The following is a 13681-nucleotide window of genomic DNA, read 5'->3' on the forward strand; positions in this document are numbered from 1 at the left end:
AGTTCTAAGCGAAGTTGCGGTGGACGTAGTGAAGCTCGTTCCAGCAATCGCACGTCATCAAACCAGCTCTATAGTCTATACCTCTACAACACGCTCTCGAAAGCAACGTCATTGCTTTGCGTCGTATAAACAAAGGGAATCCCCGCACGCTGTCTGATGCTTAATCGCGTTTGGGGACCAGTTTCAGTCTTTCTTCGATCGTCGAAGTTGTGTGTAACTGTTCTTTTCAGTGAGAAAGATATTCTCTTGAAACAGGTCACGATCGCACGGGATTATCGCAAAAATGACCCCCAATTGGGTTGGTCTACTAGTCACACTTAGCGTTTTGTTGTCGGCAGTAGTTCAAGGCGGGTTCCCCACGGATTGTGGCCAGCGAAAGCGCAAAATCACTCAGCTGATCGTTGGAGGAAAGCAGGCTCGCATTGGGAACTGGCCATGGCATACGGCCATTTTTCACCGCGAGGGCATCACCTTCGAGTACAAGTGCGGTGGAACCATCCTGGACAAAAATACAATCCTGACAGGTGAGTCCCAGAAGAAATAGCTATTCGCGAAAGCAGCTGAGATCAAATGGGAAGAGCCAATTTGCTGTTTCGATTGTTATTCTCATTTCTTCTCTGCTTTATCACGTAATTGATGATGCGAACATTTATAACAGAAATTTATATGTATGTATGACTCAACATTGATTTACTGATGTGATGTGATGTGATGTTATATGTTTGTGTTGTTGACCTTGCTATAATACTTATTATGCCTATACGTAACCAGCGATCACATCGCAAACCAAGAAAGCCAAGATTAATGCGTGTAGCTCGTGTTTAATCAAATGACCAAAAGTTAAGAAAATAGTTGTCACTGGTCAAGCGTGTCTCTCTTAACAAATGCCATTGATTGATGGAATGTTTTTGCCGATAGGCAACCACAGTACATCTACTGACCGTCAGAGGACTCATGCGTGACAACGGGCGGCTGAAGAAAAGTGATGCAAACGGCAGAAAATGAGGAGGAATTAATGGATGCGCTGTTGGAGAGTGCATTACCCGCCATCCTGAATGATCCAATGCGAATACCGCATAACCTGAAAGCGAAAGGTCGCTAAAGTAAAATATTGCAAACCTCGCTGCAAACAAACGTAAAATACAGCAGTAGAGCCACAAAGCTTGGCCAAGTAAAAGTTGAACCACAGACAAACAGACGAGACACTCGCAATAATTCCATCGTCCAATCAAAAACCACTCATTTTTCAAAAAAGCGTGTTTCGCAACATGGCCACACCGCGGCGTGCAAGTGTTGCTTTGAGTTTTCAGTATAAAACCATTCAAATGTACTAAACCCAACAGCATAAAACCCTGCAAATGCAAGCTACTCCGCAACATGCATAACAGAGGGTGCTAGTGTGCAAGCAAAATGTGCCGGACGATGGTTTTTAAAGGATTTTCTTCTAAGTGTCATGTCAGTTCGTCAGTGGTTGAACGAAAGAAAACGTAAAGCTGAAAAGTTAAACCTGAGAGGTGTAAGTGTAACAGTGGAGAAGAGGATCGTGTCGAATATACTGATCGTTCAGGTAAAATCAAAAGCGGGATTTGAGCGAAAAAAAGCCTTGTACTCACAGCTAGATTGAATGGAAGAACTGTCAAATTTGGGCAACGCTAACGAGAGCTTTGCTATCACCACAAGACGAACTGTAGGACACGCTTTTTTGTAAAACATATCCAGGGACCAAGAGGTCCTGTTAGTAAGCAAGTTTGCCCAGTATCATCATGGTCACTAGCAAGCTAGTTAGCGATTACTCATGATAACACTAGGCGAGTTTTAAAGCGACTCGCAAACTCGCATGCTAGCAATCAGCTAACTCGCTTGATGTAATTGAGGCTTAAGAGAGACCAAACGCTCATACCGACTGAACTGGTTCGAATACTTACTTTACTTTAGTGGCAACGGCCCGTTACCGATCCTGCGCCGAACGAATTATGGTCCTCCAGTACCGTCGGTCCTGGGCTGCCGTTCTCCAATCAGCACGAACACCAGCTGAACGTGCATCGTCTTCGACAGCACACACCCACCGGGTGCGGGGTCTGCCTCGGAGTCTACGGCCTCTTCCTGGTTCTCTGCTGAAAATAGTTTTGGCTACTCTTTTATCAGGCATTCTGGCCACGTGTCCAGCCGACCGCAGCCTGCAACATTGCACTACCTTCACTATATCAGCATATTTGTATACTTGGTACAGCTCGTGATTCATGCGTCTGCGCCACACTCCATTTTCCATTTTGCCACCAAGTGTAGATCGAAGTGTAGAATTTTACGCTCAAAAACACCAAGCCGATCAGCTTCCTTTACCGTCCATGATTCGTGGGTCACCGGGAGGATTAGTGTTCTGTAGAGCGCCAGTTTTGTGCGAATTTGCAAACTACGGGACTTCAGCTGGCTACGTAATCCGTAGAAAGCCCGATTCGCGGCCGCAACTCATCGTTTTACTTCGCGGCTTATATCGTTGTCATATGTTACGAGTGTACCAAGGTATACAAATTCCTCCACAGCTTCTTATCGTTCCCCATCTAACTCCACCTCGGCACCAACACCACTTGGGCTCCCACGTTCCCTACCAGCAACCATGTACTTCGTTTTGGCGGTGTTAATAGTGAGTCCCAAATTCACCGCTTCCCTTTTAGAAGGCCTGAAGGCCTCTTCCACTCTTCTACGGTTGATTCCGATGATATCGATGTCATCCGCAAAACCAAGAAGCATGTGAGATTTTGTGATGATAGTTCCATTCCTTTCACGTTCGCCCTTCGTAATGCACCTTCCAAGGCAATGTTGAATAGCAGGTTATAAAGTGCTGAGGTCTTACCCGCTATTTTAACGCATGATTTGGATCCATCCAGCGTCGCACAAATCAGCGTAACTAGTTTCGTCGGAAAACCATATTCTAGCATTATCTGCCACAGCTCATTTCATTTAACTGAATCGTACACCGCTTTAAAGTCCACAGACAGATAGTGTGTCTGCAAGTTGTACTCCTGGAACTTGTCTAGCAACTAACGCAGGATAAACATCTGATTCGTCGTGGAGCGACCCTCACGAAAACTCGCCGACGAAGGACTCCGCTAATTGTCTCAGTCTGCAGAACAGGATACGGGACAGCACCTTGTAGGCAAAATGTAATTCCTCGATAGTTTTTACACCCCAGTCGATGTCCCTTTTTGAAAATAGGGCAAATGAGGGCGTTCAACCACTCCGGCATTTGTTCTTCCTCCCAGATCCTGACAATGATCCGGTAGATTGCTTCGTACAGCCGCTCGCTCCCCGCTTTTAGAAGTTCAGCCCGGATACCGTCCTTCTCAGCAGCATTACCGTTTTCCTGCTCACTGATTGCCTTTTTAACTTCCTCCTCTGTTGGTGGCTCCACAGCTTGACCATCACCTATCTCCCAGCTGTTTCGATGGCACCATGAATGTTTCTCCACAGCCCATTTATATCTTGTCCTTCTACCTGCTGTTCTGTGATTCGTAGGTCAAGCTTCCTGGCGTACTCCGCTGCTACGCCGTCTGTCGTTAACCGCTGGATGTTGAAACGCAGCGTCCTCCCAGTGCGAGCTTTCGCTGTGTTCGACAGCCTCGCGCGAATCTTACTCACTACGAGATTGTGGTCAGAGTCGATATTTGGTCCCCGAAAAGACCGTACATCGATAACATCCGAAAAGTGTCGACCGTCAATCAAGACATGATCGATCTGAGAGCTAGAGTCTCCATTTGGATGCCTCCAGGTGTGTTTCTGACAGTTCAAACGTGGAAAGTAGGTGCTACAGATGGCCATTCCTCTGACCGCGGCAAAATTTATGAACCTCAGACCGTTATCATTGGTCGACAGATGAAGGTTATGTCTTCCAATGACTGGACGGAAGAATTCCTCCCTCCCGATCTGCGCATTTGCATCTCCGATGATGATGTTCACGTCGTGTTTTGGGCACACTCCATAGGTCCACTCAAGCCTGTCGTAAAACTCGTCCTTAGCATCGTCGGATTTATCATATGTCGGTGCGTATAAGTTGATTAGGCTGTAGTTGAAGAATTTGCCCTTAATCCTCAATACGCATATACGGTCATCTACGGGCCTCCACCGGATAACTCGTTGCTTTTGTTTTCCCAACACTACGAGACCGACTCCATGTTCCGCTTTTTTGCCGCCACTGTAGTAGATGTTGTTCTTGAAGTTCTCTGTGCTTAAAAGAAGTGCCTGCAATAGGGTCTATTGCACGGAACTCCCTTTCTCCGGAATTTGGCCACCGAACTGCCTGAATAGCAACGATCTCCACTGCGACTTGATGCAGCTCTCCAGCAAGCAAGCCAGCCCGTGCCGGTTCATGGAGAGTTCGGACATTCCAGGTACCAAGTTTCCAATCATTATCCCTTAATCGTTTCCTTGTCTCTTGCCGTGTCCTATACCGATTGTTCCGTCCTGAATTTCTTAGATCTGCGTGGAGGCGCTAGGTTTTCTTCAGTTTACGAGTTGCTAGATAACGTTACCCAACGAATACTAATTCACACCTTTTCTTTCCAGCCGGTCATTGTGTACGCCTACCGACCGGAGTCATTGACAGCCAGCATCTTTCGGTCCAGGTTGGTCGCAATCGGTTGCACGTGGCCGACGATCGGGCCCAAGAACACGAGGCGGATCGCATTCTCGTGCATCGGGGCTTCAATACCGGAGCAGTCGAGCATGACATAGCGCTGATCAAGCTAGCCACTGACATCAAGTTTACGGATTATGTGCAACCGGTCTGTTTGTGGGACAAAGGAGACGATCGGTTGCTGATTCGTGATCAGGAGGGTACGGTGGTTGGATTCGGTGCAACCGGAAAGGCTAGTTTCTCTGAAGTTCTAAATGAAGCGCGGCTGCCCGTGGTAGATAATCAAGTTTGCATCGACAGCAATGGCGATGTTTTCAGGCAAACGCTCACCAGCAATATGTATTGTGCCGGTAGACGAGACGGAGTTAACGCTTGTAATGGGGACAGCGGAGGAGGAATGTTCTTCCTGTTTGGCGATCGGTGGTATGTCCGGGGTATAGTATCTTTTTCGCCAACCATTGGAAACACCGGCCGTTGCGACCCGCTGGAATACGTAGCCTTTACGGATGTTGCACGCTATGTGGATTGGATAGTTCAGCAGTTGAATTCTTCATTTGTCGAAGCTCCTGCCCGGTCCGACGTACATCCAAAGCTGAAACTGCTTAGTCAGGATATTTGCGGTCTAAACCCATACCCATTCGACAAAGAAAGTGATAAACCAATATTTCTCACTTATCCTTGGGTTGGACTATTAGAATATACTCAACAGGGAGTTCGAGAACGGAAAACCCTGTGTCATGCTATACTAATTAGTGAACGCTACTTGGTGACGGCAGCACAGTGCGTGTATAACACAAAAAATTATAAGCCCACGGCCATTCGACTTGGTGAGTTCGATACTTCCAGCAGTCAGGACTGCGATGAACTGGACGGTCACTCAATTTGTGCACCTCCGACACAAACTCTCAACATTGAAACCGTTACCGTCCATCATCAGTACAATAAACCACGTTTCGCTAACGATGTAGCCCTGATTCGCCTTCGCCAAGCGGCGGACATTTCCCAGGAGAACGTCAAACCAATCTGCCTGCCGCTGTCGAAAACACTGCGCAGTTTCAAACCACCTACCTTTACCCGTGTCGGTTGGAAGGGTAGCACTACACAACCACGCGTCCAGCGGGCGGAGGTAACCGTCGTTGAGTCCGTCACCTGTCAGCGACTGTACAATGAAAATCGAGTTCCGCTGGAGAAAACATTCCGGCAGATTTGCGTCGAACGCGATGCAGCCGCCGCTGGTTGTGTGTTTGACGTGTCCGCCGCTCCCCTGCAGGCCGTGCAGACAGTGGACGGCAGTCCGCGTTACGTTCTACACGGATTACTTTCGTTCGGTCCGAGTAAATGCCATCTCCAGTTCCCGGATGTATACACCAACATCGGCACCTATCTGTCATGGATTTTGGATAATATTCAGGAATAGATTCGCGCTGCTTTTAAGGACTATATATTTTGTCGATACGAGATTACACTGGTTTGCAGAAAACTTAATACTGATTAGAAATAGAAATAAATACACCTTGTTTTTTGAATAGTAGTTTTTCCTTTTCGCAAAATGAAAAATATCTTTTCCGAGGAATGCGCTAGGGACTGCACCGGCAAGGAGCGAGCTGACAGTGAGTGAAACTGGTGATTAATGATCTTAAAAATATGTATTTATACTAATGAGAAGTCTGTGTGAAATCTTTGAAGAATTAAAAATGGATTTGTTTAGCCAACACACAAAAAGGAACGAAAGCAATATTTCAGTGCTGTGGCACACATTTTGTATTTGGGACTAGAATTATAAACAGTACGAAAACTGAGTTAAACTCAGTCGAGCGATATATTTGACTACCTAAATGATGTGGTTGAAAGAACCGGCGTAAACCTGGAAGATTTTTTAAAACTTTTTGTTCTTACAGATTACGCCATTGGGGTCTATTCTACAAGGCGAGTTTCTACAGAGCGAATTTTATTGTGTTGCCATTGGCAATTACGTAGGAGTTGTGTGAACTGAATCAAATGCCGCAGAGTTCGTCTTGAAACTCTCGCGCCTTTAGTTTCGACGCAACTCATACCGAACGAAGCACTCGCCTCGCAGAATAAGCCGCGATATGCCTTTTTAATGCGAAATGAAACTTTTGTTGTGTGTTGCTATCGTTACTGTTACTAATAGCGTTATTGTAGTATACAAAAAACTACACATACCCAAGGTCTTTATTCACCTTGCACATACCAACTTTCGAATAGAATTCGTCGTACCAATGCAAACCCGTTAGTTTATGATATGTGCTCTGTGAGGCACATGCAATGCCGTACCATTTTAAAAACTATTGCCCTATAATCAATTCGCATCATGAAATCGCTGCATTATCACAGCAGGCCTTGATTCATGAAACTAGAAAGGTCAATCAAAAGTAGCAGCATTGGGATTTTGTGGTGTAGTGACGCGATTATCTGCCCGCAAGTAAAGTGGCCTGAAGAAAGTGATGGAGTTGATCCGGCGATCATCAAGGTAAGACAACAGTACAAATATTAAATATGCTAGAATTGGCCGAACAGATAAGTGAGTGCAAAATGCACATGTTCCATGAAAAATCTAAATCTAGATGTGTGGCTTTAACCTCATTTACCAGACCTGTCTCCCTGACAACGCAAACCGGCCAGCGGCCCCCAGCGCGCATCAGTTATCCTACTCTAATGTCTTTTTGCATTTACACCCAAATATGGCCACTGGTACGACGACAGTCTTGCGGCTGACAGGCCCGCAACGTCTTTTCTCTCCTTACGAACTAGGTAGTCGTGCTTACTTACTTTTGATCACCATCAACTTTTTCGCTTTTCGCTTGCTGTGCATTTTGGCAACGTGTCGATTGAGGGTATAACCGCGCAAAAACCGCAACCCGCAGTACTCGCACGCGGTAACCGTTAGTCCGGGGGCCAGCTCACCGTGAACCTCGTACATGTGCCGCTTCAGATTGTACGATTTAGTGAACCGCATTTGGCACGGATCGCAGGCCAACGAGCAGCGCGTTCCGCGATCCCACGCGTGTACATTGTCCATGTGTTGCTCGTAGTCGTAATGGGTTCCAAAACTCTCCTGACATAGCTCGCAGTCTGGCGGTGGTTTGTTTGGGTCGAGTTTTCCCTTTCGGAAGACGGCTCGCTGAGGACGTAATTCTGCACCGGTTGATTCCGATGCTTCCGCTTGCTCTGAACTGGCGCTTCCGTTCAGTGAAATCTGATTGACGTGAACCGAGATGGAAAGATTACTCGTCTGTGAATAAAGTGAAATCTCAGCCGGTGATTGGAAAGTACTATTTGCTACGAGACTAGATTGATGCACGGTTTCTGTTGATTGTAGCTCTGAGTCTTCTTCGTCTTCATCCTCTTCCTTACAGTCATCTATCACAATGGTCGGTGGCTCAGTAGTTTCTTCCTCTTTAATTTGAACAACAGCCTCCGTAGCAACGCCATGTTGCTGTGCTAGCAGCTGAGCAGCCAATCGCCGCTCTTCCTCAAGCCGTTCCTTATCCAAAACACGTCGTGTTCGTATCATCACATCCTGGCGAAGGCATTCCTCTCGAAATCTACAAAACAAATCCAACATCTGCAGACATTTATCGCAGATCACCGCGCAGGAGTCCTGCGTTCGCGTCAACGTAACCGAAGTTAGTACGTCGATCATCCTAACCAGTTCATCCTTCGGGTCATCGTCCCCCGGAGGAAACAAAGGGTGTATCACCACCCCCTCCGCTGCGCACAGTCTGCAAAAGTACTCCAGGCTGCTGTTTATAGAAACAAAACGATTAGGCTGTTTTTCACCACCAAAATAGTCACACTCACAATTCATCATGTTCCATAGTTTGGGCACAGAATTGCCAGCTGGTTTGTGCGGATCAGTAAAATGTTTCCAGTAAATTTTAAATCACTTTTAAATCGGCTCGCTTTTACTATGGACGGCGAGACATCTACGCGAGAGCAGTCTTTGTTTACAAGCGAACCGATTTGTTGACTTGACAGCTGATTGGAAAACTTTTGGTTTGACAGGGCAGCACGAATTCACCACCGACAGATACACTGAGAACTATATTGAAAGAACTCAACTCCCACGTTCGTCTGTATCCACCTTTTCGCGCTTAATGGCGGCTAGTGGGTACTACAGAGACCGTAGATTACAGCGGCGCCGCTAAATTTTGAACGAAAGCGGAGAGTTACCTTTATTCATGAGGGTACTTTCCGTTTTGTTCCAAAATTTAGCGGATTTTGAGTGTCTCGGCGCCTCTGTAATTTACAGTCTCTGTAGTGGGTACAGTTTTCGACAATATTTATTTGCTTTTGGGAATTCCGCTCACGTATACTTGAAAGTTTCACAACGACAATTAATGCTGGAAATATCAACTTGACGTGAATAAACCCAGGTAACCAATAAGCATTACCATAAGCAGTAAATCAGTCGCTTTGGCATTTTATACAGCACGTTGCTGTATATTAGCTTTTTGAGTGCTTAGGAGTTGTAAATTGGTATGCAAAATTCTACTTTAAATCTTGTCGGTAATCAGCTGGTAATAAGCATTGTCTGCATTATAAGAGGGTTAGTAATAAAGTAGCCGCATATGTTGCCAAGGTAGCATTTAAGTAGCAATTAAGGTGACTTAAATGCTTATTGACTTGCATGTAAATAGCATTGGTAATGCTTATTGGTTACCTGGGAAGTTGCCAAAGACATGCTAATGTTCTCCGAAAGTTGTACCCACAAGTCGCCTTTACGCACGTGAAAAAGTCGATAGAAATTGTTGTATTTAAAAGTGGGGTTTTCAAGAACCAAAAGCAAGAATGTATTATAGATTTCCACTCTCACTTTTTTAACCTTTACGTCCCCGACATCAAAAATGAAGGTACTTTCAGTTACACTTTTGGCTCTATCTCCACTAATTTTCAATCGATTTTTATGAAACTAGTCTTAAAAGAACCACATTAGATTGGCCTTTAATGAAAAAACATGCAGGTAAATTATGGTTCCATTTTCCCGGAGATATTCCAGATAACGGTGGGATTTTTTTTTGACGTCATAAGTAACAGATGAAATAAAATTAGAAATCTGTTTAATTGATAGCGCAAAAGTTATCCATTTTATTTGTAGTCACTAATAATGACTTGTACACTATCCTGTAGAGCGCTGGCTTACGCCTCACTCTCCGGAACATCCGTTGTCGGTTCTACCGGAACTCAAAAGTGGTCATTCAGTATTCTCTTCGAAAATATGGCAAATGGGGTATCAAATCACAGGATTTTTCAACACGTGCTCGTTAGTGGACATTTGGATGTATTTTGAGTCGATCTGGACATTCCGGAACATTCGGCATTGGTTCTACCGGGCCTCAAAAGTGGCTATTTGGAATTCTCTTCGTAAACATAGCAAATGGGGTATCAAATCATAGGATTTTTCAACGCGAGCTCTTTAGTGGACATTTGAATGTTTTTTGAGTAGATCTGGACATTTCGAACATCCGGCATCGGTTCTACCGGACCTCAAAAGTGGCCATTTGGAATTCTCTTCGAAAATATGGCAAATGGGGTATCAGATAACAGAATTTTTCAACACGAGCTCTTTATTGCTAATTTTGATGTATTTTGAGTCGATCTGGACATTCCGGAATATCCAGCATCGGTTCTACCGGAACTCAAAAGTGGTCATTTGGAATTTTTGTTGAAAATATGGCAAAATGGCCATATGGGTAGCACCAATGCCGAATGTTCCGGAATGTCCAGATCGACTCAAAATACATCCAAATGTCCACTAACGAGCTCGTGATGAAAAGTCCTGTGATTTGATACCCCATTTGCCATATTTTCGAAGAGCATACTGAATGACCACTTTTGAGTTCCGGTAGAACCGACAACGGATGTTCCGGAGAGTGAGGCATAAGCCAGCGCTCTACAGGATAGTGTACAAGTCATTATTAGTGACTACAAATAAAATGGATAACTTTTGCGCTGTCAATTAAACAGATTTCTAATTTTATTTCATCTGTTACTTATGACGTCAAAAAAAATCCCACCGCGATCTGGAATATCTCCGGAAAAATGGAACCATAATTTACCTGCATATATTTTTTTATTAAAGGCCAATCTAATGTGGTTCTTTTAAGACTAGTTTCATAAAAATCGATTGAAAATTAGTGGAGATAGAGCCAAAAGTGTAACTGAAAGTACCTTCATTTTTGATGTCGGGGACGTAAAGGTTAATGTGTCTAATTTTAGCTAATTGCAGTAAAAGCAGTAAAACTGTAAAGGTCCATCTGGGTAAGATTTTCGGGTATTCTAAGTGCATAAATTGAATATGCATGTTGAATTTACTGCTCGGTGATAAAAATAGCAAAAATAGAAAAAAATGGTTAATTCTTGCAGCCTGCAAGAAAAATCCTCAAATCGCGATTATCTTAATACCGTGGACTTCCGTTCGTTTGGCCATTTTTAATCTGAAAACTTTTTAATTTGAATTCCGCTGGTTTGGACGACATGCAAATTAAAAATGGTTCAAAATGGTGTCATTCTCAACATGACATCATTTGTTTATGCAGACAATGTACATAAACACGATTTGTTTGTACTGACCTAGCGCGTTTAATCGGTTTCGTTTTTCAAACGATTACGATAGAAATCCGATCGGAAAATGCAATATTCGCACTTGCAACTGCCAACTAAAACAAACCCCCAAAACAATAACAAAGAGCAGGGTGGCCAGTTCACACAGGTTTCAGCATATTTCGGGTTACCAGTTGTTCAAATGAAAAAGTAACCCCGTTAGTTTGCATGAGGAATCGTTCAAACGAACGGGGGTCCACTGTAGTTGAACCAAGAATTGAATTCGTTGAATCGTTGAATACCAAGAGATAAGCGCATGACTGATAAGTCGAGCCACAACAACAATGTCATATAGTCACATTCGGTGGCAGTCAAAAACAAATCCGAAGTCCAAGAACGTTCTGGTAATATATACGAAGTTCAGCAGTCGGTGTACCGGCAGCAAGGTTTCGCTCGATAAACACTAACGAAAAATCAACGAGTAGCGTAGTACACGACAAGTACATATTTGCTAATTTTTATTCATCCGCTAACCCGTTCCATGCTTCTAGAACGGGTTAGTGGATGAATAAGAATTAGCAAATATGTACTTGTCGTGGAGTGTTTTGGAAGCAATGTTCCCCACACCCGCACGTAAGATTTATATCGCAATCCTACAGAATCTGAGTTGCATTGTTTTCTCAAAACCTAACGCAACTCGCCACGAAAAGGACATCGATGAGCAACGTGTTTCCAAAAGGACTCGCACTCTGAAATTTTTGCGAGCCTTGTTATAATGTAAAGTGATGAAGTCAGTGACAAAGCTGAGGTACTCTAATTGGATAGAGATACTGTTGAAAAAGATGAATCGTAGAGCGAAGGTCATGCTGAAACGGGCTTGGGCTAGATAACATGCCTATACAATGCGGACGTTGAGAATCTGAGCGTATTTGATACGTTTTCAAGACGTTTATTTTCGTCAAATTAAAACAACATATTCATAGGGCGCGCGCCTTGCACCTATGCTTCTTATCTTAATTACCAAATATTCAGATTGAAAATGAGATAATCTGAACAAGGTGTCATTCACACCAGCGGGGGTTCATGGTAGTTTAGGGGTGAGTAAACCATGGTAAACATAGAGTGACTATATACAGAGTGGCGACAAGTCATCCCAAATGTATCCCAAGTAACAATTTCAGTCTGATCAAACGCTTTTATAGCTGATTTTATTCAACCAGTGGCTGATCTATGGTTTAGGTTTAGAAATGAAAACCTTTTTTCAGCTCTTAAACATCTAAATCTGGTGATTTTATCAAGCTTCAGGCTAATTATTAGCTGCATTCGAAGCCGCAATCCCAAGTAACAACGGTAGCTGAATCGCAAGAGCAATGGCTGTTTACGGGTTGATTTAAGGCGATCAAAGCTGCATAAAGTAAGCGCTCAAATGGTGTTTAAATAAGCGATGTGTAAGCTACTTTAAGTTTTTCAAACCAGTTCTCTCCCAAAAGCTGATAAAAAAGCTTAATAGTGGATTTTTTTGCTAAACAATCTGCTTCTAAACAGCCATAAACATCAAACCGTTTTACGGCTGCTTAAAGGTGTTAAAATGTAGAGTGGAAGCTTTCATTATGCTCACAGCTTTCAAACTACTTTAAGTCTGCTTAAGGGTGTTAAAGTGGCTTTACAAACTTCTACCAAGTTTTCATTCGGCTCACAGCACACATACTGTCAGATCATAGAATTTCGCAATTCGGCTGACAGCAAAAGTTTGTCAGTTATCGACATTATCGACTGCTACACGCTAGACGGGCTAGGCTCCAGATGTAAAGATATTCTCACTGTCTGTTCTGCAGATGCAAATGGGGCGGATCATACGGTGAGTGCTTATGAATCAAAAGATGGCGGGTTCAATTCCCGGAAAAAAGACATGCATTTTTAATTAGCTAGCTTACTTGTACGAATTAAAGTTATTCGAAACTAAAAATAATCGCGTTCACGGCGAAATAAAAATTGACGCGTTCCATTTTTTTAAATTTAAAAATAGATTTTTTTGGCTGCATAAAGGTTGATGAAGCGTTGATTAAAAGATTGGAAAAGTAGATTGCAAAACTATTTCTCGTTCTAAAAATAGAATTGACAGCATTGCGCAAATTGGCTATTTAAAAGTGCAAAAAAATTTCTTTTAAGCTTCATTGCGGCTTCGAATGCAGCTAATAATTAGCCTGAAGCTTGATAAAATCACCAGATTTAGATGTTTAAGAGCTGAAAAAAGGTTTTCATTTCTAAACCTAAACCATAGATCAGCCACTGGTTGAATAAAATCAGCTATAAAAGCGTTTGATCAGACTGAAATTGTTACTTGGGATGAAGCTTAAAAGAAATTTTTTTGCACTTTTAAATAGCCAATTTGCGCAATGCTGTCAATTCTATTTTTAGAACGAGAAATAGTTTTGCAATCTACTTTTCCAATCTTTTAATCAACGCTTCATCAACCTTTATGCAGCC

At 43.4% G+C, this 13681-nt stretch overlaps 2 protein-coding genes across 2 annotated transcripts; one reads left to right on the forward strand and one right to left on the reverse strand.

The window, feature by feature from the left end:
* The first annotated feature begins 251 nt into the window (after nucleotides 1–251).
* LOC128743125 (CLIP domain-containing serine protease B15-like) lies at nucleotides 252–6193 on the forward strand. The gene is made up of 2 exons (XM_053839651.1): nucleotides 252–524; nucleotides 4561–6193. The coding sequence occupies exons 1-2, from the start codon at nucleotides 284–286 to the stop codon at nucleotides 6045–6047; spliced, it is 1728 nt and encodes a 575-aa protein (XP_053695626.1). The 5' UTR covers nucleotides 252–283; the 3' UTR covers nucleotides 6048–6193.
* A 334-nt stretch (nucleotides 6194–6527) lies between these two features.
* On the reverse strand, nucleotides 6528–8547 carry LOC128745405 (zinc finger protein 148-like). The gene is made up of 2 exons (XM_053842479.1): nucleotides 8453–8547; nucleotides 6528–8394 (listed from the first exon to the last, which is right to left on the reverse strand). The coding sequence occupies exons 1-2, from the start codon at nucleotides 8467–8469 to the stop codon at nucleotides 7413–7415; spliced, it is 999 nt and encodes a 332-aa protein (XP_053698454.1). The 5' UTR covers nucleotides 8470–8547; the 3' UTR covers nucleotides 6528–7412.
* Between the last annotated feature and the right edge of the window lie 5134 nt (nucleotides 8548–13681).

This window comes from Sabethes cyaneus, chromosome 1 (genome assembly GCF_943734655.1).
Source record: "Sabethes cyaneus chromosome 1, idSabCyanKW18_F2, whole genome shotgun sequence".
Lineage (NCBI taxonomy): Eukaryota > Metazoa > Arthropoda > Insecta > Diptera > Culicidae > Sabethes > Sabethes cyaneus.